This window comes from Rhyacophila brunnea, unplaced genomic scaffold (genome assembly GCF_057557595.1).
Source record: "Rhyacophila brunnea isolate RB1 unplaced genomic scaffold, BYU_Rbru_1.0 scaffold_17, whole genome shotgun sequence".
Taxonomy (NCBI): domain Eukaryota; kingdom Metazoa; phylum Arthropoda; class Insecta; order Trichoptera; family Rhyacophilidae; genus Rhyacophila; species Rhyacophila brunnea.
Genome location: NW_028232827.1, coordinates 29,462,796 through 29,490,408, shown reverse-complemented (window position 1 = coordinate 29,490,408; position 27,613 = coordinate 29,462,796). Strand labels below are relative to the sequence as shown.

The 27,613-nt window shown below is 35.3% G+C and overlaps 1 protein-coding gene across 1 annotated transcript in view; it reads left to right on the top strand.

Annotated features, from left to right (window-relative positions):
* Positions 1-3,354: 3,354 nt before the first annotated feature.
* Vrp1 (Verprolin 1) overlaps positions 3,355-27,613 on the top strand; it is a 30,768-nt gene continuing 6,509 nt past the window's right edge. Inside the window, exons 1-3 of the mRNA XM_085944594.1 lie at positions 3,355-3,829; positions 11,971-12,233; positions 25,532-26,034. Coding sequence (XP_085800720.1) covers positions 3,490-3,829; positions 11,971-12,233; positions 25,532-26,034 — 1,106 coding nt within the window. The 5' untranslated portion in view covers positions 3,355-3,489. The remainder of the gene's footprint in view (positions 3,830-11,970; positions 12,234-25,531; positions 26,035-27,613) is intronic.

Genomic DNA, 27,613 nt, shown 5'->3' with positions numbered 1-27,613 from the left:
GGCTCGCCAAACTTGACACCCCGGAAGTCCGGGTAGGGAGGGGAGTCGGGGCCGCACAGCCCGATCCGACCTCCGCACTCAACTCTCCGGTCGACCTGACGTTAATGACGCCCTCGGTAGCGTGCCGTCGGTCGGTACGTGTGTGACGACCAGCTTCTACGCTTCGACTAGCTCAGTGATGTAAATTGTTCAGGGCGGTCTATCGAAGCTGGCTTTTGGGTTACACGTTGTTCGTAGCACAAAGTTTTATTTTTAACAGTTTAGGTTCACAAAAAAAGGTTACTCGCTATACACACAGATACACAAGATCAATACACAGGACACAATTATTAAGTTTTACACAGGTTATAATTTTGCAACAGCCCTAAATTTGTTAATGATGGGCGCCGTGGCTGCGGCAACTAAAGGTTAAGAATCTGTGTATGACTTGATTTGTAGCTCTAGCCAATTCTACACTACGACGGACGTAGCACACGAACTCTGAAATTATTTTACAATTCAGCGAAAATTATCACTAGGAGGGGTGCGCGGGACACCGTGTCCATCACGGATCGAAAAGCCTCGGCTGACTGCCTGCCAGATTGGTTATGTCCCCGTTTCAGCCTTATCGCTGTCCCTCTCGATCTACCCCTGAACGCTCATCCCTCTCTGTCGTTCTCGCCTGCGGCAGAACGCTTAGCCTTTACCTGGGTTTTACCTTAAGGGTTGTCCAGGTCACCTTTTAGCTAGGTAATCAAGAGTTACAGCGATTTCGGGGAATTGAGCCCAAAAGAAACAACATTAGGTATCTTAATACAAATACGATTTAAAAACTAAAATTATTTCCTTCGAGTCTCGATCACACCAATCTCGCATGACCAACTTTTATCTCCCTATCTATCAATTTGTACATTTTTTCAGTTAATAAATAAAGAGCATTTTATTCATCGAGCGGTGATAGAAGGACTTTTGGCTTGGCGGACTATAAGAAACATGAATGTGGCATCCATAGCTTCGCTCGTACTTCGCCCTTAAGGGATCCTCCATACACGTAGAAACGTGGAGGTATCAGATGACTATCAATTATCTTGGATTTTTCAGTCTATTTATTTTTTTTAATTTAAATTATTTGCTTGAAGATCTATTTTTCTTAGTAGGTAGGCTTTAAATAATCGCCTACTATGGAGCCTTCGCCACTGATGGGTCTAATGGGTTGATGACATTGAGCTACTTTACAAGCTGTTTGTCAAGTTTGCAAGTTTAAAAGCGGGCGAGTCAGATAGTGCGATTGTGATGATGACACACAAACCTTTTCGTTCGCTCAGAAGCCAACAAGCTAGCGAGTTGAAACCGTCATTTTTGGTACTATTTTGACAGGACGTATTTAGTTCGTTTGTTTACCGGGAGGTCGCCACTATCGCTCTACTGCGCAGACGTAGATCGCCCACACGCCAGCGTGTAAAGTAGCCCGGCTTTCAACTTTTCTCAGTAGATTGTTTACAATCTGCTTGTTAGCTAGTTCGATGATGATACTGGGCGAGTTTACAAGTAGATTGTAAATTCGCCAACAAGCAGCTTGTAAAGTTGCTTAAGCCTCAATTACGTTGAGCTTCTTTACGAGCTGTTTATTGGTGAATTTACAATCTGCCTGTAAAGTCGCTCAGTGTAATCATCGAATAAGCTAATAAGCAGGTTGTAAAAACTCTACCGAGAAAAGTTGAAAGCCGGTCAACTTTACACGCTACACGTCGGCGTGTGGGCCTACTGCGTCTACGCAGTAGAGCCCAGTACCAACCTCCCGGTAAAAAAACGAACTACGTTCTTTCAAAATAGTCACTGGCTTGTGGCTTCTCAGCGAATGGAAAGTTTTGTGTGTAATCATCAAATCGCAGTAGCTGAATCGCCCGCTTTTAAATTCGCCAGTAAACAGCTCGCAAAGAAGCTCAATGTAATCGAGGCTTTAATGAAATTGAGTCTTTAATCAATAGATCCTTATATCAGTTTCACCTTCAAAATTTTAGGCCATTTCTTTAGAAGATTTTCGTCAACATCTATAGGTCTAACTTACTATTATTTTTAAAATATTGTTATTATTTATTTTATTTTGAAACACCTCGTTCCAAATGGAATTTAGTTTAGTCATTACTCGCTGACGTTGTGCATACGTATTAATCTAAAACTACACACAAAGATTAATGTTATTGTCCAAATAATAAACAGGCGTAATACTAAATAAATATAACCTTCGCATAGGTAAGATCATTTTGGAATTTTAAATATAGGCGGCATCGCGGGAGATCATCTGCGCCTCCTTCCCCCACTCCTGCCTCCTACCTCCTACCTGGCTGCGCGTTGGTCGCTGCGCAATGTCATCACATCAGTCAAAAATCGGCCATGTTTAGTGCTAGGTGGAGTTATAGAAAGTTGTGAAAACTCGTTCGTAATATTATTTGACGTATCACTGGCGTGTCCGTCAATATATTTACCTTATTATGTAATTATACGCATATATCTCTGCAAAAGTGCATGCCTGAATTTTGTATTTTTTTCCCTTGCGCGATTATTGGTGAAATTCGGATAGACGTTGACAAACCCTCGGTAAACCTACACACGGTTGAAAATGGGCAGTGTTCTTGAATTTTAAGTAAACATCGTCCGCGTCCCCCCCCTCGTTTGCGATTTAAAGTATTAAATCATAACAACGTCCGAATCCTAATTTCCGTCCTTGGCTGACACCTGCCAAGCGAAAAATAAGAATGACAAGTGCATCTCGCGTACCGTTTGACTTCTTACCATGTTTGGCAACAAACCGTGCAAAGAAATATCGAAAAAGAAAACAAGTGTCGCGCGAGTTGATGAGATATCCACGCTGTGACCTTTTCGTAATGGTCATCCAAATGAGTCACTGAGGAGGCTCTCGAATTGTATTCCGAATGGCATTTACATATTATCTCTCGATTCCGATTTATGATTAATGTCTGAATCACACGGGTTGGCCCCACTTGCTATAATAACAGTTCAGTCGACGTGATTTGATGGAGACGTTTAATTCAGCTGTTCAATTCATTGTGTACACACGTCAATTAAATCATTACTGCTTTTACATCTTGTTTGTTATCCAGTAATTACAGTCCTCAAATATTATCCATCTTCATACTAAACTCAAAAGCTGTTATAGGCTTTTTAGTAGATTAATTGATTGAAATTCATCTTTTAGACAACAAATAACTAGTTTTTGCCCTATCGTATGTAAATTAAACTTCGATTCATATTAATAATCGTCTATCATACTCTGGCAGGAACAACCAAGGATGAAGTTTTTGACATTTAATTTAAATGTTGTAGCATTCTAAATTCAAATCAGTGTCCAGTGTAAATATATTATAGCCAACATAATAATATTAAAAAAAATAATACGCCGTATTGTGCACGATGAAGAGGACTGCTTCAATATTTTCCATTGAAGAGAAACAGTGAGTAGTTTAAAAAAGTGAGGTTATACAAACCGAAATGCCAGGCCCGCCGCCTCCGCCCCCGCCGGGGCCGCCCCCACCTGCCCCACCCGCTCAACAATTCCGCCCCACGAAGGCGGCGTCCTCTGGAGATGGAAGAAACATGCTATTAGATTCCATCAGGCAAGGAAAATCTCTGAAAAAAACAGTGACCGTTGACAAAAGTGCGCCGGCGTTGGGAGGGAAGTCTTCTGTGTCTGCGGCGAGTTCGGCGCCTGTCGGCAATGGGGTCATCTCCAAAGGAACGGGAGCTCCCGTACAAAACGGTGGCATGATGGCGTTAGGAGGGCTTTTTGCAGGTGGAATGCCCAAATTACGAGCTACAGGAAGAGGCATCGGTAAGATATTCATACATATCAATTTATAATTAATAATTTGTAGTGTTGCATTAGTGCAGTGATTACCAACAAGGTTCACTACCCCAGACCAGGGGTTCTGTGAGAAATTTCAATTGATTGATAAAATGTACAACTTATATCGGTTCTTTTCTATTTAGTGGAAGCCAGCGGCAAACAAATTTTGAAAATAGCCAATATACTTACTAGAATATAGGTTAGGTTAGGTTATCATTCTTGAATTCATGAATTTTGCCGAAATCGGCTATGAAAATTGCACTTTTCCCGCCTGGCTTCCAGTAAACAGACTTGTACCCTTAAATCTTTTATGGTAATAAGAAAAAAGTATTACAGTTACGTATAATTCGTGTACCCAAAGATAGATATTTATCCTAAATGTACACAATTAATACATTGTTAATGTATTTTTTCATAAATATTAGTTAATTAATATCTATTAACCCTACTGGCAGTGACGTCTCATGCGGGTAGGCGGGCCATGCGTTACCTAGGATCGGCAAGGCAATAAAGGGACAGTAAGGATAGAATGGGAATAATACAACTTTTCAAGAGTATATTCCACGGCGATGGTACTGTTTTCCAATTCCGTTTTGTAAGTCATCTCTCTGTGCCATGTGTCAGGCCAGATAGGAGTACCTACCGCTAAACGAGAAAGTTTAGAAATCACTGCATTTTAAATAAAGGTGTCAGAATTTTACATTTTTTTCCAATCGATATCTGTATTAACCAACCTTTGCATACCATGCGCCAATTTTTTTCACAGACGAGTTCAGATGCGCCATACGACTCAAGCACCTTTTCTACCTTCTTACGTTCACGGTTGGGGTTGGAAAATAGGGATAGGGGTAGGATCTGCTTCGCTTAGGGGAGGAAAAGGAAACTCAATCACGCAATTAAATTAATTAATTTATGCCAGTTCAAAAAACACATGTTTATTGGAGCACCAATCTACAATAGTCAGAAATGATCTCTTGGACGAGAGGGTGATCCCTGTCGTGGACCCCGCTGATGTTGCTACAGCTACCGGAGAGTCTCGTTTGATGAAGATAACTCTGGACCACAGTTGTTGGATGTGATGAGAGAGATAGAGAGCTCTGATTTGGATGGAGCACTGAGAGCGAGGTCAGCTTGGAATTGGAGAGGAAACTTTTGAGCCTGTTTGGATTTTGCTAGTCTTTCAATGTTTGGTGTTAAATTTGTCACTGAGAGCAGCAGAGAATTCTACTCTTTCAAGTATGGAAATTGACTCAAATCCTCATTTACACATCCACAGTTATGGCACCTACTTCAAAAGAATAAGTAGGCGCAAAGATGCAATGTGCCACGGTTTGGCCACCACTGATTAAGATCATCGGTATTATAATAGTGTTCTCTCTATTGATACAATATCGACAATGTGCGAATACAATCTAAACCAATAATAAAATCGGAGCATTTGTCTGACTTTTATAGAACTTTTGGCATTTTGACCACCATCTTGGTATTTTATGGGAGCCCGGGCTGAATATTAACTCAAATATACCCATACCATAAAATTAGAACCTTTTTTCAACAGAAAACATCTAAAGTGCCTCTCATGGATGTTAGATTTTTTAACTGTCTTATTATTATGATTAGAAAAATCACGGAATAATTTTGACTGATTTTATGTGACATGTGGTTTGGATGGCTTAGCAAGTTTGGATGCGGAAACCCATACTAACAGACTAAAAATACCACATCTTGCTTTTTGAAACACAAACATGTCATGTACATGGCAAACAGCAAAACAATACATCTAAAATATTTTTGTTTTTATCAACCAGAATAATTTATGAACAGTAAGAATTGCCTATTCTTCCTATAATTTTGGTAAAATTCATAGCAGCCATAATGGGTTTTATCCGGTAGACATTCTTGAAAAGTTTAAGTGTGCCACTGAAAATAAACTGAGGGCAACGAGTAGCCCTTGTCGCATCTCGTGTGCGTCACCGGTGTTGACATCTACGTTTAGATACCATTGGTGATTTTTAATCTTTTATTTAGTCATCATTGCAGCCTGATTTATGTCCTCTGCAGGATGAAAGCTCTCCGATGTATCCCCATTATGAAAACATCCCAGAAAATTAGCTAATGTCATTCAACCATTTTTTGTTGTAGGAAATTCAAATTAGTATAATAATTAATTTGACTATCAAGGTGTGTTAGGTACCGACAGCACGCATACAAGGTTGTCTGTTTAACAATGATATCATGCTTACAAAATGAAGTCATAAGATAATACCTATATCACTTTTAATGTTGTTAATTTATAAAAAGAAAATATATTGTCTATGGCAGTATAGAGTTGAATAGGTAAACCAAAGTAATTTTCTTTATTGATAACCCTGTAACATCGAATTTAATCAACATGAAATATCAATCTTGGTTACAAGGGAGTATCGGCTCGAGCATGTCCCCGAAGAGTAATTTTTATGTAAATTTATGATAATGTAACATCACATTATGATGTCACTTGTTGCACAGCGCACAGAAGTCAGGTATCTTCTTCTTGCCATTGATTTAATCAAAACACTTATTGGTTGTGTCACCATTTTCATTTATTATTAGATAACCTAATAATTAAGAAGTATATTAGTTTTTTTTTATTTTGTGTTTATTTTGTAATACAGGGAAGTAAACAAAATCAATTTTAACAAAGTAATGTCTTTTTGTTGTGACAGAACCAAGTTTTAATAATGAATTAAGCATTTTTAAAAACGGCAATAAATTTACTGAGTACCATAACATTCTTTCTATCATTAATGATATAAATACTTAAGTATATCTGCAGTGAATCTTCTCAAAAGTCTCATTGCGGATTCGTTAGAAGCAAATTTCACTTGCATCCAATGATCCCTGTAAGGTGTGCCCACGCACACCTACCAAAATGTGTCCGCACACATATTTTCATCCCCCGCAGTCCTCAGAACACAAAAATATTGTAAAAGAAAGTTTCCTTTGTCAGATTTTAGTTTTGCTCGAATGCACGAAACCATCAAATGCACAATTTTTTCGACTCATTTCTCAACTAACGCGAGCACGCAACTGAAATTTTACGTCGAGCAAGATCACTATGTCTGTCCCGTTCTATTGCGTGCCAAAGTATACGTATTTTAGTGTTTATCAATGACCACCTATGTGCCGGATCCTCAAGATTATTCTCAGTCTTTGACATGTTTCAACTTCCAAGAAACATTGTCAGTACAGTCTCATAGTGGTCCTTATTGCGAACACATAATATTCAAAAAAAGAATTTTTTAGGTAGTTGATCACTTACATCACTTCGAATACTTTTATTTCTTTATTGCCTATTTTTTTATTTAAGTACTTACCTACTTCAAAAATTATTGTTAGTGTTACTATTATATAAACTGAAATTAATAAAAACCTTAAAAATATAAGTTTTAATGAAAAATTGTATGTGTGTTTGTGGAGGGGGGGGGGTGTAAATTTACTGCACCGGGTGACGGCACGTCACTGACTCCACTGCTCAGATGCGTTGATGATCCGCACACACAATAGAAAAATTAAAGGAAACGTTGCTTGTTGCATCCATTATAAATCAGAAGCGTTTCAAAAAATAATTATTAAATGTGCAGCTATTGCAATGATCAACTCTGAACCATGTGCTTGTTAAAAATGGATGGTATCGCTTTATTAATAATAACTATTTTGAACATGATATTTGACTTGGACTGGAACCGAAACATTCACTTTATAATACCAATGTAGCCTGTGAAGATAGGACAATTATTATTTAAAAGCATTCAAATACAGTGAACTATATTTTATTATTTTTACCAAATGCTTACTTCAGAATGCTATTAATTATTTTCACTGTTAAATTTTAATGGAATGATATGTTATTAAAAATAGCGAACATTTATAACTAAACATTTAAAGTGTTTGTTATTTCTAATAATTTTCAAATACTATGGTTATAAACAGTGGCGGCTCGTGGATAAGATATTTGGGGTGCTGCGGTTGATTAAAAATAAAAATAAATGTTTATTTGGATTATATTTTACTATTAACATCAAAATTAAATATAATTAATTAAAATAAAGAACTTTGCATAAATTGCTTGCAGAAATAAATTTTAACAATGTTAATAAATCATTATAGCTATATTTCTTTCCTCGTTGTGGCACGCGTGTTCACATGCGACGCAGAAACAGAGAAATACTGAAAACGGACTGTCTGACCAGCAGTACGAAGCTGCGAGCACCGCTGCCCGCGACCCTCCGTCGCCCACTAGAGAATATTCTATTCAAATCGGTATTGTGCAAAATCAAGTACCTACCGCGCTGTATGATAATATTATTGGACATATATCGCCACTGGTTATAAACAATACCGCCATGTTTCACATGATAAATATAAATTTTTATGACGTGCATTCGAATTACCCACACTACATACATTCCAGAAATGCCATCAAATGCTGTAATACAAAAAGTTATAAGGATCCTTGTAGATATAGTCCAAACTCTGTGTTATATACCGAAACACTCAATAGCCTGTAGTTCCGCTGTATACATTCTGTGTATAGTATTTAGCAGCCTTCCTCGACGCTGGAATCCGGTTGGCTTGAAGAACTGGAAACCAGGTTATAATTCTTTTCACTCTCAGCGCGTTGAGAGGTTACTTAGTTCACTCTCTTATCTCCTCGATACTCCTAAGACCTAAAGTCATACCCACCGCGCACTCAGTATTCGTCGTAAACATCTGTTTTCAAACCTCAATGTATGATTGCTCTTTCATATGATGCCATGACTCGCTACACGGCTACAGTAAAGCAGCACCGTCAGATGCAAGTGTCGGAGTAAGAGTGTCAGAGAGTTTAACGGAGTACAGTCGTGAGTTCCAGACACTACGTCGGGTTGAATATTGCTCCAGCGATTTCGAGGTCTCTTTTTGCCTAATTGCCATCTCTCGTGATGTGTACCAGGTATTTGAAGCTGTTGGGTCTCTCAATGTTTTGCCTGTCACTAATTAGGAGAAATCTGGATCAGGACAGGTGCTATTTATTGAACAAAACGTTGGTTTTCTTCGTGTTTATTTTCAAACCACAGTAATTACAATGTATTCAATAAAAATCTAAATTTCGATCAATACGGGATTTAGGACAAGTTTTATTTTACCTTTAGCTATTTTGTATGCAAGAATGTCCCATGTATGGGCAGTGGATATCACAAAATAATAGGTGATAAATTTCGTGATAAACAGAGTCACTTGCAATTTCTATGTTAATAAAATTGCAGAAGTACAAAATAACAGTCAATAACATTTATTATATTTCTGTGTTTTAATATTATTTGGTTCAACAACTGTGATATTGCATAATCCTTATAAAAAATAAATAAATTTTAATTGTTTTATCAACACAATGAGCCATTACACTTTGTTTGTTAGTGTTAGGAAATACTTCAGTAGATTTCTCACACTTTACTCAGTAAGTAGTTAATTAATACCCAGATGAGTGAGTGCGAGTGCATGCCTAAAAACTTGCACACAATAATAGCACGTATTTATCCGCTTAATTATAGCTATTATGGGTTATATAATTTTTTTGATATCATCACTGCACTACGGTGACAAAAAAAAAATATTCAATTTATGTAAGACATGCAGTTGTACCCATTCTTTACACTGAAAATCCCACTGTGCCCACTTGTATTTTGGCTGTATGATATTTACTTACTTGAGCTGGCATTACAGACCATTCAGGTCCACTAGGTATCTCTATTCCGAGCTCTATCTCTTCAGCAGGTCACACTCAAACTCCCTGCGTGCATATTGAATCTTTTGCTGTATTGAGTCTGTATGTATTCTTAACTCAGCGAAAACAAATAAGTATGACTGAAAAGGTGTTGACTATTTTGTCTAATCGCCCATAGCATACCTAAAATATCATGGTTTGGTTTAGACAGGGATTAATTGAATTTTAAAAGCTGACCAGCACCATCTACACATTGTAGTCTCAGTTCAATGAAAACAAATACGTTTGACTGACAAAGTTTAGTTCAATGAAATCAAATACGTTTGACTGACAAAGTTTAGTTCAATGAAATCAAATACGTTTGACTGACAAAGTTTAGTTCAATGAAATCAAATACGTTTGACTGACAAAGTTTAGTTCAATGAAATCAAATACGTTTGACTGACAAAGTTTAGTTCAATGAAATCAAATACGTTTGACTGACAAAGTTTAGTTCAATGAAATCAAATACGTTTGACTGACAAAGTTTAGTTCAATGAAATCAAATACGTTCGACTGACAAAGTTTAGTTCAATGAAATCAAATACGTTTGACTGACAAAGTTTAGTTCAATGAAATCAAATACGTTTGACTGACAAAGTTTAGTTCAATGAAATCAAATACGTTTGACTGACAAAGTTTAGTTCAATGAAATCAAATACGTTTGACTGACAAAGTTTAGTTCAATGAAATCAAATACGTTTGACTGACAAAGTTTAGTTCAATGAAATCAAATACGTTTGACTGACAAAGTTTAGTTCAATGAAATCAAATACGTTTGACTGACAAAGTTTAGTTCAATGAAATCAAATACGTTTGACTGACAAATTTTAGTTTAGTGTGCAACACGTATGTCGGATCTTTACAACATACCTCCACCCCTCGCCACTGGTATTTACATATAACGAACTTTACAAAATACAATTGAAGACGTTCACAATATGACCTGAAAAAAGAAACCGGGAAAGAAAAATAATATAAAACAAGTATAAAAAGTAAATACAAGTACATGAAAGTACACCGAATCAGAGAAGCAGACCCTATTTTAAGAATGCATGAAACAATGTCCACCTAAACTCATCCTCATATCAATATCCAAAATGATATGGTTGAACATAGTTATTGCCCGCCCAATTGGCATTACCAATGGCTAATTAGTTCTGCACTGTGGGAAAACAAACAACTGATATAAGGTAAGGTTATGGATGCGAGAAGAAACATATTGACCCGTAACTTCTTCTTCGACCATGTCCGATCCCAATAAGATCATATGGGCCTCCATAGACTGGAGGTTTTTTATTAACAGATTTTGTTTTTATGAGAAATGGATGTCAGCCACTTGCTCAACCTATTAGGTCTGCACTCTGACTCATACAAAACAATTACGCTCATGAGAAAACAATACCTCGTATGCCACATGACACTATTTGTGCATGAGATGAAAAAAATCTATATTATCTCTGATTCCATCAAATTTATCACGTATTTTTCATATTTCTACTATTAATCTTAATAGTGAAATACAAAAAATTAAGAATTTTTATGCCTTGATAGTGAATTGACTATTTCTTCATCTCGTGTCTTGTGACATACGAAGTATTGTTTTCTCATGCGCGAATAATATATCGTCGGTGTTTTGTAAAAAGGGTGAATCAACCATTTTGGCGAAATCGAGATTTTAATGAAAATACAATATGTACCCCACTAGCTTTGTTGTGTAAAAATGGCGAATTTTTATCTCCACAGGAAAGTACTTAAAAACGATAATCAACTAAAATTAAATTAATTAAAATTACGAAATAAAAAGCAAATGTGACATATTAGGCCTTTTAAAATATTATATAATAATACCTATTATAATGACAGTATTCTTTCTAAGCTTTATTATAAACTTGTTAGATATTTATAATCATCTACAGGTAAAAAACAAATAAATGTCAAAAGTTAAAAATCCTCCTCCTGTAAAGTAGCATTTTGGTTAATTCGCCCTTTTTACAAAACACCGACGAATGTACTTGCCAGAACCAGGATTCAAATCTGGGACCCACGATGCTATAGGCCGACACTGAAGCCACGCGGAATATAATGTCAGCATGCAATGGACGCTGGCAAGACCAAAGTTAGAAGAGTATTTATCACCTTCCAGTATGAAACGGCACAGTAACATGCCAATCTTAATTCAATACAACAGACTAGGTACCGGGAAGGCTTAATCAAATTTAATTTGAAAGAAATTAGGCACTGTGATCGGTTTAATTAGAGATTTGTAGATGTAACATAATAAAATTTTCATTAATCTGTGACAAGTGTGTAAATCGATTTGCGTTTTCTTTCTCACCAGGCGGTGGCCAGAACACGCCGAGCCCGCTTCCAAATACCTCAAACACATTACCGGCCGCGCATCGCTCGTCCCCCGACAAACCCAAGCAGCCCCCGTCGAGTCCGAACCCTCCCAGGCAACCGGGACAGCAGTCAGTGAGTCAGCTCAGCCAGGTTCTGGGACAGGCGTTGGGGGGTCAGGTGAAAAAGGGGCCCGCCATGGAGTCGCGAGGCAGGGCCCCTCCGCCACAGCCCCCCCAGCCGCACAGACCAAATTTGACCCTGGTAAGTTGTGACAATACAGAGATACTATTTCTTAATCTTTGCCTTCAGCTGAAGCTTTTATATATTCTGAATTTGAAACTGTAGACAATGTTAGTAAGGTAAAGGCAAGTGTACAGTAAAAACAAAACAATGATTCGGTTGGTCGATGGTGTGCGTACGGATTTATGTGGACGTCCGAGCCCTACTAATTGTACAAATTACCTGATAGCCGGTCTGTCCGTAGCGCTGACAACCGTACACGTATTCGTACGCATACAATCCACGAACCGAATCATTGTTTTATTTTTACTGTACCATATTATGAAGATTGAAAATTACATATTTTTCTAATGCTAGATCAAATGAAGGGTCCAAGGAAGAAGTGAAACGAGAAATAGTCTTATAAGTCTCTGCTCAATATAACATTGGCAGAGATCATAAAGTTGGCATATTTATTTATTTTTACATATAGTGAACTTTACAAATTATAAATTCAAGATGTTTATAACAAAGATATATGTGTTCCACCGAATGCGTGAAATTGCATATTACATGAAATCGGCAAAATTTTGCCTAATTCATGAAAAATGCAAGCCCATTGCCTTATTCATGAATTAGGCAAATTATCTGCCGAGTGCGTGAATTCGGCAGTGTATGGAATTCTTAAACACAGTAGTAACACAGTGACAGTAGAAAAAGTAAATTTAATACGGATGGTTTTATTAGTTATAATTGGACATAATATAATTATAACATAATGTAAGGTTAGGTTAGGTTTTTTAATTCTTAATTCAACTGAATGCCCATTTTGAGGTTAGCTAACAATTGTCAACAAACTATCAAATCATACTATCACAAACAAACAATCGACCATTGCCTGATACCCAAGCACTAATATACGTTAAAATACCTTTTAATAAAATTCTTCCGTTATCATATTATAGTTCTAGATTTTTTTTGGGCATAGTAAATGGAAATGAACGTCATTGTAGTTATTGATTGGTAAATTTTTATATAATCAATGACATTTGGTTAGTTTGATTAATTGCAAAAAACACCACCGGAGCGCCACTTTGCCCAATGCATGAACTAGGCAGAAAAATTACTGCCGAATTCACGAACTCGGCACATATTTTGCCTAATTCAAGAATAAGGGCTTGAATTTTTCATGAATTATGCAAAATTTTGCCGATTTCATGTAATACGCAATTTTACACATTCGGCGTAACATATTATGTACAAACAGTACTAACAATATTTCTACAAAAATGGAGTAATTGCAAGATTAAACAGAAACGTCATAAAAAAAATACATAGAAGTGTACCAAATGTGCTAAGTAGACCCTATTTACAAAAAATATAATGCAACGTCCACCTTAACTCATTCTCACACGAGTGGAATATATCAATATCCAAAGCGATTTGGTTGAATACAGTAATAATTGCCTTCCCAATTGGTATTACTAGTTTTAATGAGACACTGCACCTTAGATGTCTTTCTGGAATTCATTAATTTGTTCTTATCAACTCTTTCCACTAAAAGAAGAATGTTTTCCATACTTACTTAGTTTCTTTTTCTGAAATCTACGCTGCATAAGCAATAGGCATTATGTCACTATTAAGTAGTTTGTCCGACATCTGTTAATGACATTCTCTAGAGGGAGCATTGAATGATAAAGTTTAAATATTTAATGTGAACGCTCTCAGTATTAATGTAACATGTTGCATCATATGTAATCACAAATATTCTATTAGTGTCCAAAACCAATACATACATTTGTCTCATAGTACACAAATATGACACTTAATTACGTGAACTTTTGGTGTTGTCTTCTATTGAAGGTTGGCAACGAACTTGGAGTATACCTTTCTATCCTGGGCCGCCCGTATCACAGGAAAATAAGAAAATATGCAGCGTTTTGCGCTTGATAGTAGCAGTTATAAGTTCTCTTGTCTTATGATATCTTCATGGTATGGCGTACAGTAGGTACATATTATCGCGGCCAGAACAAAAAAATGCATTTGTAAACATGTAATATTGTGCAAATTGCAAGATTGCATGCATTAATCAAAAAATTTCAGAAGCATCTGAATTTTCACGCGACAATTGCACCGTGCAATATCTGCACCCGCGTAATAGAACGATATTAGCGAACGTGCCGGTAAAAGAACCAACTACACCTCGCAGACTCATTTTGAGGTTAACTGATTTTCACAACCTGTCAAATAGTACCAAACAATGATAACATTGTGTCGCTTACTCTTGAAGAATGAGATTGGTGAGACAGTGAGCACTCGTACGTGTAAACATTTATTATTGCGATAGTTTAATATACACACTATTGGTGTAAGTGTAAGTAAATCCATGCACGTGTACAGGCAATATTAGCAAGAACACAATTTCATCGGTCCATTGCCTCTCGTACACCTCCAAACGGAGCGTGTGAGAGAGAATGTAATTTTAATACCAATCGGTAAATGCTGCCCTAAGTTATTAAGTACTAAGGGTAGTTGAGTTACTAAAAAAGGGGCGGTTCAATTCCATATATTTTTTTAATTATTTATATAGTGTCACCATAATATGTAATATACTTATAGGTATTTATTTTTTGAGATTTCAAGTGTTTCCGGATTATGCATACAACTAACAACATTATTTTTAATGAATGCAACTAAACGCTGATATATTGTGCAAACAGCACTCCCAAATTCATTCAGTATGTATGTATACTTACACTCTTGTTAGACAAATAATACGAAAATCAATTATTTTTGTTTGCAATAGGTAGAGATAGAGATAAGCTATCATGAATTTGTCATAAAACACAAAAGTGTACATAACAGATAAACTTCTTATCTTGATTGCATTTATTTTGTACCTGTAGTTTTACATTAACATGAAAAAATGTAATCATCTTAAAGCGACAATTATTATTCTAATGGATTTAAGTTTTGTACTATTCCATTTGAGTAATTTTTTGCGACCCGGGTGTTTCGCCTTTCGGCATCTTCAGGCACTGTGTACACTCACCAAAAGCCAAATAAACACTGACAATGTATACTATTAACTCTAACTTATATAACCAATCAATACAATAAAGTATGTAAAAATTCTATTACCTACCTATCACGTCAAGGATCACAATAAAAAATATAACAAACAAATTATAAATAGTTGAAGTGTTTGTGAAAAACCCCTCTATCTTATTAATAATACAGTGCCTGAAGATTCCCAAAGGCAAAATCCGGGTCGCAAAAAACGACTTAAATGGAATAGTACAAAACTTAAAACCATTAGAATTCAAATTCCATCAAGTACCTTCGGTCGATAGTATTAATAATAATTATTATGTTTGATGAACAAAATACTAGACTTAAAATAATGATTAAGTATCTAATAGTACAAAACTTAAATCCATTAGAATTGAAATTCAAATTCCATCAAGTATCTTCAGTCGATAGTATTAATAATAATTATTATGTTTGATGATCAAAATACTAGACTTAAAATAATGATTAAGTATCTAATTTGACAAAACTATTGGTCAGATGGCCTGTTGACATTTTTCTATAATGATTTTAATTGATTTATTCAATGGACGAATAAAAAAAAACTATTTAAAAACATGTTTGTCATTTTAAATCGGTTACTTTCACTAACATCTGCATATCTTTGCAAATTCAATTTAATCAACGCGCCCGATTGGGTCACACTGTTGTGCCAGCCGAATCAGTAATCACATTTTCTGATGTCCATTTAAATTATGGACACAGGGCACGAATAGAAATTGTTTCTAAAGTAGACTCAATTATATGTGTGGTACAAATTTGTTACAATGTGTAATTGTCATTAGTCATTACTCCAGTTTTACTCGCACAGTTAATATGCTATGTTAAACATACTAATATTATTAACACATTATGTATTAATTGAATTGACATTTACTACGTAGAACTCCATTATAATGGTTTGAGTTATTTATGTTGACAGCTTTTGGCGAATAAATCCATCTTCAGAACGGTCATAAAATAACTAATTTTCAAAAACTCTAAGTCATGAAATAAAGAGGTGGTGTATTGTGTTTAACAAATCCTCTTCCCTTCACACAACAGTGGCGTAGTTTTATTTCCTTTTTTTTTATTATTATTATTTATTTCACTAGAAAGGTTTACTTCTATCAAAGATGGAGCTGAACTTACGAGGTGAAAAAATTAAGAACAGAGTTTAATTAGGTTTTAAATTGAAAAAAATTGCATACAGCGCTAGATTGTACTTAAAAAAATTCACAGTGTATAAATTCTGATATAAACATATCACATAAACGTGAAGATCGACAGTTTTGACAGAAAATATGACATATTGTCCAACAAGAACTTCTTGTCCACGTGTTAAAACTGTGAACTAACAAGCCGGCTCATGTGCAGAGGAACGAGGAACACCCCCAAATTTATCATTTCATTTTAGGCTTCCGTGGTGTAACAGTCTATCAATTCACGTAGTTTGATGCTTTTTATAATAAAAATATGTCTAAAACGATCAAGAGTGATGTTAGAATTATTATTAGTAATATTTTGGTTTATTGCGAAGAGGAAAAGGAGTCACATCTAAAAAAAGAGCCGATACATTATTTAAACAAACGTCGCCATGATAGGTATGTCACTGAGAAGTCTTCTATATGGAACTACAGCGACTTTCTGTTATCGACGAGATCTTGTTGTCGGACAGTAGTTACAGCGATGCCGAGCAAGAGAAAACAATGCAATATGCTTCATGTAAGAGCAGTCAGAAATAATAACAGTAAAAATAATTAAATTTACCCTATCTAATTCGTTCACAGTAAAAGAAATCACAATCTGGTGCAGTTTCAAGCTTAAGTTGTTCCACTATTATAGTACTTAATACATTCAAAATTATGTAAGTAGTAACACACCGCCTTTTAGCTTAGGATGAATATGAAGGAAATCACTGAAGGCTAGGACCGGAAGGGTTGAGCATGGATACAACCCACAGAACATGAGGCGAGTGTCAGTGTCGACTCTTAAAGACTTTAAATTTCGCATTTTATAATTATTTACTCGTGTTTGCAAAAAAAAAATTATATTCTATTATTTGCAGTCCTAATAAATGTGCTAGAAGGTTTTTCCCATTATCTCAATATAAAGGTAACCGACTTTGAAACTAATAGCCTTCATATATTAGTTATAGGTTTTAATTTAATTCTTCTTTGAATTTATCCATAGCTCTGGTTTACCACCGACAAAAAATCAGAAGTAGACATTTATATGAATATGCTAAATATGTATTTAAATAGGTCTAATTGACGTGTGTATATTCTACGTCATTATATTTGTAATCAAAATAAAAGTACATCGAAGGTTCTTTGAATTAATGTCAATTATTGTATTCAGAAATTTATTTTGGTGTTATCTAATTTTATTGTTTCTTGCCGCAGCTTATCTTTTGGTTTTCTAACCTCAAACCCACGCTATCCTCTCAATATTTTTTTGGAACATTACGTTTGTTATTATCACCGGATATTACTATCAACCAAGTTGTCAATTTAAGTGTTAAAATTCCTTAATAATCAAATTCCTTAAAATCATTCAACAGAAATCTGACCAAAATCCACTGATAAACTGATAAGGATTTCTGTTGTGCTGGTAGTTCTAAGAAACTACTGAATTAAAATATGCTGTCTATTATAAACATAATATTATAATACCCCATCTACATGTGCATGAATTTATTGCTGACAGTACGTAACAACAAAAAGATGCACGTATAAACACGTATTATCGTACAAGTTGCAAGATTGTATGAATGAATCAAAAAAGTCACGCGACAATTGGACTGTTCGATATTTGCGCCTGCGCAGTAGAACGATAGTAGCGTGAACCTGGCGGTAAAAAAACCAACTACAACGTGCAGAGATTTTCAGGTTAACCAATTTTCACAAGCTGTCAAATAGTAGGTACTATAAAATAACATGCTTGAAGAGTGAGATTGAAGAGACAATCGGCACTTTTACGTGTAAACAGTTATTATCGCGTTAGTTTAAAATACACATTATTGGTGCAAGTAAATCCATGCACATGTACAGGCGCTATAACATTAGTGCCAGCTTTGATAGTTTTGCCACAAAATAAAACATATTTGGAGAGGCAGCGCTGAGCAAGAGAAAGGGATGCAGTCAAGAATGGCAACCGTAAAAATAATCTCATCAGTCCTGCCTAGAAATTGCAATATCGGATGAAAATATCAATACTGATTTTTCGGTATTTTGAATACCGGTATCAATAAACGTCTTATTTGTATTTGTTGAATAATCGTGAATTTAGCTGTCCCACACGTCCCGCAAAAATCAGAACGTCTGGTAACGCTGCCCAGACCCTACGATTAATTGTACGAGCTTTAGATAAAAATTAATGTTTGATTCAATTTCACCACTTGTTATACATTGTGCATGCCATAGGTTTGTGTTTGTATGAGTCCGAAAATCGGCTGGATAACACATAATTAATTTACATAAGTATGACTAGGCAAAGGGCCGTTAGTCGGTTCAGTTGAATTTCGATTATCCCAACTAACTGGGGATCCACGTAATCCGGATAACAATAAATCCAGATAATTGAAAAAATAATCTATTTTACTTCCAGAATAAAACGTGACATCAAATTTTGAAAAACTCACTTTTTTTTACTGTTTATATACATTTTTCTTATTGTCATATGAAACTGATAATCGAAAATACCATTTGCCATTCTTACTATTGTTATTGTACTTTTCACATAAATATTTAAAAAAAGAAAGTGAATGAAATATCAATATATTTTATTGATTTTAATGAGATAAGCCTTTTTTATCTAACATGTTCAAATGACAGTCACTAAAAGTAATCCTATCTGACATTCATGACCTGTCGGTGTGTCCCAAACTGGGAGCTGCAATATTAAATTTAGTATAATAGTAATAAATTTTTAATACCTACCAACTTAACTCACTTCTGTATAACTAAATCGAAAATTTAAAAAATAATATTTTTAATATGTGTCATATCACTAACATGTATTATTGATTAAATTAAGGCTGTACCGCAGTTGAGGCACGGTCTAAAAAGATCGTGGCTAGGCGATGCGCGGATTGCGGGTCGCGGGTGCAAATGACGCATGCCAAACGAAATATAATTTGTCATATAAATCCAACATACATCCATTTTACGTTCTGTTTATTGTTCTATTAGTAACAATAATAATATATTCATAGACATGTTTTCTTTTCAAAGTAAATGGGTAACGTTTTTAGTCATCTTTACTCGATTTAAGAATTAATACGCCCGTCGCCATCACAAAACAAAGTGACGTGTTTCCAGCTCGACGTTCTCTCTCAGAATGCGAGCGAGTCCAAAATTTTGTCGCGCCTATATTTGAAAATTATTTACCGTTTCACTGATGGTATCACCTTAATGTTAATTGTATTCCTTCTTCTATTTCTTTTCTCAACAATTCGAATTCATTTCAAATTGCAAAATTTCATTAATTCGCGTTTGGTAAATAAAGAAAGGCATCAAAATACAATGTGCTCTGATAATATTAATATGAATGATGGCCTACAGGCTTTAAAACGTCATGGCTTCCGGTTCTTTCAGCAAAATCCAATGGCCGATCTGTCATCCCTTGTCTCAACTGTCAATTTTTACTCTACACATTGTTCACTGTCTAATACTAACATTTTTCAATATATTTAGAGCTATGTTTGCATTCGGATGCCTTACGGCTTACAGTATACGTTGCCACATTTTCTTTTGATAAAATGGCCTCCGCAACGAGCCCGAAATATCAAAAGAAGGAGCGGTAAGAATACACGGAGACTGCTCAAAAATAAAATACAATAACTTGAAACCAACTTTAGAAATTACAAGTTTGATGTTTTGGAAAATATGACGACTTAAACAGACAATTTTAATAATTTGTAAAACAATATCTATTCCCATTAAATACTAGGAGGTATAAGCATGTCAATTCCCGATGGGCCTGGAGTTCTATGAAAAAACATGTCTTTGTGGAAGTATATTAAAAGTACATCGTATTAGTATTCGGTTAAGTAGTTCACCATGGTTCCAAGAGATGGCAGTGTGTGTACGATATATTAATTTAAAGCAAATCGTCCGGGGTTAGTGTAAGGAGTGTAAGGTACAGCATGTAGCTCATTTTCTATTGTCGGGCTTTGCGTGCACGGAATTGTAGAGCTTGTGGCATACATCCGGTTAACACGAATAGAATATATCTGAAGCAATTTGGTTGAACATACCTAATTATTTTCCACCCGATGGTAATGCTGGTTTTCTCAAAATATACCACTGACCAATAGTATAGAATGATTCAGCGGACATGTTACTGAGTTAAAATTTTGAAAAGCGCTGCACTAAATCATGATTGACACTAATCTATACATCAGACAAAAACAATATTTTTTAAATTTATAATAATTCTTCTAATAAAATTTAAACTCAATTTTCAAGCGATAACTCTATTTTGTCAACTGGAGTAGAGATAGCTAACTATTTCCGCTGTGTTCACATTTATTAATTTAGCTTGCAATGTTGTACTATCAAATTGATATCAATTTATTTCCCTTTTACGAAACATCCTGTTGGGTCAGTATCATTTGCCATATTATGATGTCTCATGCCATGAATGCCATTCAATAATAAAAAAAAATATTTTTTTATTTACAATACAGTTATACCTACACCCTAACATACATTGTCTGTAATAATCAATGACATTATTAATAGACGACGCACTCAGTACAGTAGCTAGCAAGTAAATTCACTCATAGCGACATTCGCACGTGCATAGGTAGACGTCACGCAATATCCATTATGCGATATCACGCATCGGGAATTTATAGCAATATCACCTTTATTGTAATGGCGTTAGAACAGATTATGCCATTCGGCAGACCCGACAAAAAAGTGAGTGTCATTTTTTCCCCAGATGATTCGTCCATATTAATGTCATTGGTAATATTTGATAGAAGCAAGCTCAGAGTAATAATATAAAGAGAGTGGGTATTGTTTGGTAATGTGAAGCCATACACAGTAGAACATCAATTTTATTATTTTTAACTTAACTATGAAACGTTATACCATCTTGTTGCTTCTCAGTCCGGCTACCAAATTTAAACACAACATAGTTATCCATATTTTCTACTAAATTAACTAAAAATAATTTACCACGAACTTTATATTTAACGCAAAAACAATAAATTTCAGCAATACGTGCTCGCAGTTTTTAAAATAAACGTAGTCATCCAAATGAATATTTAGCGGTGACGTGTACAAAAAATATTTAATTCAGCAGCATCTATCTTACTCTAATGCATATTACGGAGATATGAGCGTGCCGAATGCTTTTTCACTCGCATTTATGGTTCGTTTTTGTCCAGGCCTTCTTAGCAAATGAAAGAAATTGAATGGCTACCTAAAATATATTCCTTATGTACTTAACAATCATGGCTCAACAGGTATTTTGCTTGAAATCATGGCAGCTGGCCTGTGTATCGTTTCGAATCCAAGATGGCGGCTGCTTTCCTTGCTGCAATATTTTGATATCTCTTGTCGTTATGGAGTTATAATAGGCTAAACTTTTGTTGAACACGTATAATGGATTTTAAAACCTTTGAACGACTTTGAAGAATCTGGGATATCTTTGAGATCTAATTATAAATAATTCATATGCTTTGTAGAACAAATGGTATGATATGTTATTATAATAATGTTTGCGACTTTCACGGTTGTTTTTTTATCGTAATAGATTCTTGAGTTTCCACCGCTCGTACTTCTTCCTTCTTTCCTCGACGTTTCGGGCTCGTTGCAGAGATATGTGTTATAGAAGAGAACAATACCATCATTTATCCACATTTTTCATCAAAGAAAGCAGGCAGGGTCTGCAGGACACAGCATATTACCCTTAGCAACGTTTGTTCTTAGGTAATCGGATTCCTTTTGGCATTCTTAGAGCAGCGTTTGCATTCATACACATTCACTACACTTCATCATAACATATATCTCTTGATGGTCTCTGCAATAAGCCCGAAGTCTCGAAGAAAGAAGGAGTACACGCGGTAGAAACCCAAGAACCTGTTATTATAATTTTGTCTTTTTTAACTTAGAAATCAACATTGCGTGATTGTTATAACATTTTTCTACTTTTTACTGACTTGTATGCGAGTAGAACAAATCTGTGAGAAAAATGTATGAAAACATCACCTTTTATCAGAATTTATCATGGAAGTATGAGGAAATTCGTCTACTACACACTTTCCACACCATTTGAGAATCACTGTCTTATAGAGGTAGAGCCTATATGTATGAAAGTGAAGCTGAAAAAGAGACCCTAGGTTCCTGATTTCACACATATGCTCGACTTCGAAAGTTTCTTTGAAGGTCAGTCTAATAATTTTGAAAGCGGAATCGAATAAAGTTGAAAATAAATTTCCGGGAGTATAATTCTGACCATAATTTATTTCTTTATTTTTTGATTGTATTATATTCAGAAGAAGTAATAATAGGTATCTCTAATGGCCCCGTTCAGTGTACTAATTAATTGTATTTAATGAAGATTTAACATGACCTTGGTACATACATGGATTTCTCCTTTTATAAATAACTTCAATTTCCAACAAATAACTCAAAAGAAGTGTTAAAAAAAAGTTATGAAATGTACAAACCAAAATGTAATAAAACCTGTGGGTTTATTCTGTACACAAGGCGGCTATCGATGGTAGTTTATCATATTTATGTATTGAGTGGTTAATTGTTGCAATAAGTTAACCGCCTAAACTGTCAAAAAGTGCTATGTTTAACAGCCCCTCTCTTGGTTGTGTTAACTTTTAGAGCGAGATAGAGAGTTTTAACAGTTTAGACAGCTAACTTATTGTAAAAATTATAAAACCGCAATACATAAATATGATAAACAACCGTCGATAGCCACCTTGTGTATAAAATAGACCCACAGATAAACCGTCTTATACATAATATAATATGAAAATTCTTCGCAACAACACATATATTTAAACAAATATAATATACGGGGTATTATATAACAGTTGACTTATTGTAACAATTAACCGTCTCAATATATAAATATGATAAAGTAATGGTATGTATCACTTTAGCCGTCAATAGCCGCCTTGTGTACAGAATAGACCCACTGGTCTGTTAATAATAAAGCAGTAGGAAGTTCCCAAAATGATTTACCATTCTAAGCGTTGTGACGTCAACAATGATCATCGTGGTTAGCATTTCTCGCTGGTATTATGAACAACGATATATCATTGTTTAGCATTCAAAGAATTAAAAATGTGGTCTTTCTCATGAATGATTCATGTTCGTTGAAAAGTTTAATACATTGAACTATATTTTTTTTGGCCAATTGTGTAAAGCCGGGGGGGTTAGTGAGCCGTAACAGTAACCTTTCCAGATACTGTAACCAACTCTAGATGCGAAATAATTATATATTTGGCTTCACTGAATTACTAGTAACGGTTCGCCAATGAGTGCCTGGCTTTAAAAGCAAAATTAATTATTCAGTATGGGAAAACCAAGGTTGGAAATACCTACACCCTTTCTAATTTGAGTATGAAAAGTTTATTTCTACATCAGTGGGTCTATTCTATACTTATCGACCGCTAAAGTGATAAAGTGATAGATATTATCAAACTTAGGGTAGGTTTGTATCAAAGTATTAGCACTTATTGTAACAATTACAATAAATTGGTTGTAATTGTTACAATAAGTGCTAATACTCTGATACAAACCTACCCTAAGTTTGATATTATTTATCACTTTATCACTTTAGCGGTCGATAAGTACAGAATAGACCCACGAGGTAAAAAAGAATGCGATAATAATATAATATATGAGTGGCCTTTTTCCAAAATTCTCCTTGTCCATTTTGTTTTGTTTTGAGAACTATATAGAAAAAATAACCATTTTTTTCTTGGGCCATTGGGCGGGTGCTTTTAATATTTAAACTATAGAGCTTTTCCAATCAAACGCTTGAAAGTTTTGCGGAACGTAATAATAATACTAAATATAATTTTAAATAAAATTTATAAGTAATAATACTTTCCCGCATTGAGCGAAAGTTTCAAAATACTAACTCCGTAACAACGGAAAAGATGATATTTGAAAATTGCCACCGGATGGACAAGATGCATTTTGAAATTGGATGGTATTTTTCAACCGTTATAATGACTGGTAAAAGACTAGTTTTGGAAATGTTTATAGAACATGTTTAAATAAGGAATAAAATTGCATGTTCAGTTAATTTTTGGTCAAAACTGGACAAGATGATTTTTGGAAATGGGCGACTCATATTTTAATTAGGTAGTTTTTGTATAATAACGAAAGGCTGATTATCTCGAAACTAGAAAATCTGAGTTGTGAATCGGACATCGGCATTTGTCATCAATTAGTAATAATGATTTCTCCCTTTGTCTATGACTAAATGGACCTAAAATCTGCTCATGATAATTGTTTTGTATGATATGAAATATCTGATTATGTATATGTCATCATGACATAGTCATTGCTTATAATTAAGAATTCCCCTAATGTGTTTTAGAACTGTGAAAATGTGTATTACAGGTACACCTAAACCAAACACTGTTAAATGGAATGTCAATCAATATTATTATTTTTCTCTTTATCCTAAAATTATGTTCATAGCAATTTTACATGTCATTGTTCGAGCACCTGCGCATCTATTCTATACACAATACTGCTATCGGCAACTATCGAGGATAGATTTATGTATTGAGGTATTATAATTGTTACACTAACTTGGCCGTCTAAACTGTCAAAACTGTCTATCTCACTTTAAAAGTTAACATAGCCAAGAGAGGTTCTGTTAAAACATAGCACTTTTTGACAGTTCAGACGGTTAACTAATAATTGTAACAATACTTTACCGCCACAATACATAAATATGATAAACTACCCTCGATAGCCGCTGATAGCAGCCTTGTGTATAGAATAGATGCACAGGTTGACGCTTTGTCCAGTATGTCACTGTCTACTGTTTTATATGTATATTTCGTAATTTAATCCTTTGAATGTTAATATGTGTTAATCAGGTAGGTGGGGGATGAGATTTTACAAAATGTTAAAGGGTTCCGTCAAATATAAAAGTTTTGAAATCACTGATGTACCAAACTAATTATTTTGAATTGTCATGTTCTGACGGTATTGAATTTGAATGTCTGCGATGTTCATAACAATGAAGTGAAAACAATGCATTTTATTTATTTACAGAGCACATCAGATTCAACCCTCACCACCACATCTTCAATATCGCAAGCTATGACCAACCGAACATATCAAAGCGAGCTTCCCTCGACCCCCCTCGCCCAGAACCCCCCTTCCGGCAATTCCAGTACCCTCCACAAGAACAAGAGCTCGTTACATACTGTCACCAAGTCGGAGACCACAGCCGCGTGGAATTTGAATGTCTCGCAGCAGACAGGTTACGGCGGTAGCATGACCTCTCTCTCGCAGAACTCATTACCGAGTCCGAATCCCTCGAATCTGCATCACAACTCGTCGATAGAGCTGTTCGATCCATCGGCGATGCCAGGTAAAGTGGCCAGCCACGGCAAGCCCAACTTGGCGCCCAAGCCACCTGGGATGCCTCCGGGGTCCAACGGTCAGACAAATGCCGGCGCTGGTGCCAGTAATGGGAAACCTTCTCCACCACCCAAGAAACTCAGCATGAATGGGAAACCGGCATCTAGAGCGCAGAGTATGAGGGTGCCTCGGTTAGTATTCTATTTCTCATCTAATTGAATAGATAAATTAGAACTTATTGAAGTGAAAATGGTTTACTTTTCAGTACAGCGAAATCAAAGTGAATCCGTGAAACGAAAAAACTCCTCGGACTCAAACCACTGATCTTTCTATCTGCAGTCATGCTCTAACACAGCTACACCTCCAGTGTTCAGATTGACATTTAAATCTCATGTTATCTTTCGATCTGTGTTATTTTACAGAAAACCGGGAACAAAAATGATGCCGCCGGTTGGGCTCAAACTAACAACCATTTAGTTATCAGATCAGCCGGATGCTGCAAACCATAATGTCACAGCGGCTGCAATGACAATGACAATTTTAGAGAACAATAAATCACACAACTGCTTTACAGTTTTCAGTTGACCTGCCAACTATGTAAAAACTCACCGCCCCTTCCAAGAAAACCTTATATATAGAATATTAAGAGCGTACTTCAGTGAAATGGCAAATAATTTTCAACAGTAGGTGCGACGAAATTTCTCACTAGTCTCCAATCGGAGACAGACAGTCGAGGTGTCCGCACGTCGATTTGTTTTGTCATGGCGTCGGATGACTTTAAATCGTGTAAAGATGACTAAAAAACTTTACGTATATACTTATAAAAGAAAACAAGTCAATGAATATACTATTATTAATAGTAATATAACAATAAACATAACATTAAATGGACGCATGTTGGATTTTTATGACAAATTATATTTTGTTCGGCACGCGTCATTTGCACAATCCGCGCATCACCTAGCCACAATCTTTTTAGACCATGCCTCAATTGAAGTATAGCCTTAAGATTAAAAACATGGCACTGCAGCAAAAAAACAGATCCCTAGTCTACTGATTAGGCTAGCTATACAAGTGACTTTGCAATGTGGTCTCATTTGAAGAGAACTTCACATGTCTACTATGAGATTTATTTTCACAATTTACAGGGGTTATGAAAAAACAATCCATCACAGTGAGTAGATTAGATGCCCAGGCTTCAGCATTATTAATTAGTTGAATTACAATTACATGTGACTAAGAAAACAGTATAAACACAATGAATATCAAAAAATGGCAGCCATTATTTGAGTTGGGTAAAATGGGGTGTTAATATTTGAAGTGTCTAATTTCAAAAGCCCCTAAAACGACTTTTGACAGTTTTGAGAAAAGGAGAAATATTTGATTTATATATTATAAAGAGTATTATATTTATTATCTTTTACTCACCTTTTGCATATTTTACTAAGAGAATACATTAAAAATCAAATGATTTTCATTTTAGGGGACTTTGAAACTCACCTACCATTTTAGAGGCCTTTGAAATTAACATGTATGATTTTAGGGGGTTATGAAACTTACATTATAGCAATGGTGCTTGAGGAAATTGCAAAAGGCGTCCTGTGGTTATATTTCTTGGAGAAAAAATAAATATGTTTTGTTGTTTATTATAGAAAATTGAAAGATATTTAATACGTTTTCGTTGAAAATGCTCAATTAGCGAAACCAGTCCTGATTATTTACAAATAGGTTTATTAAAAAGGTAACACTTTTTTAAAATTTGAAATGTTA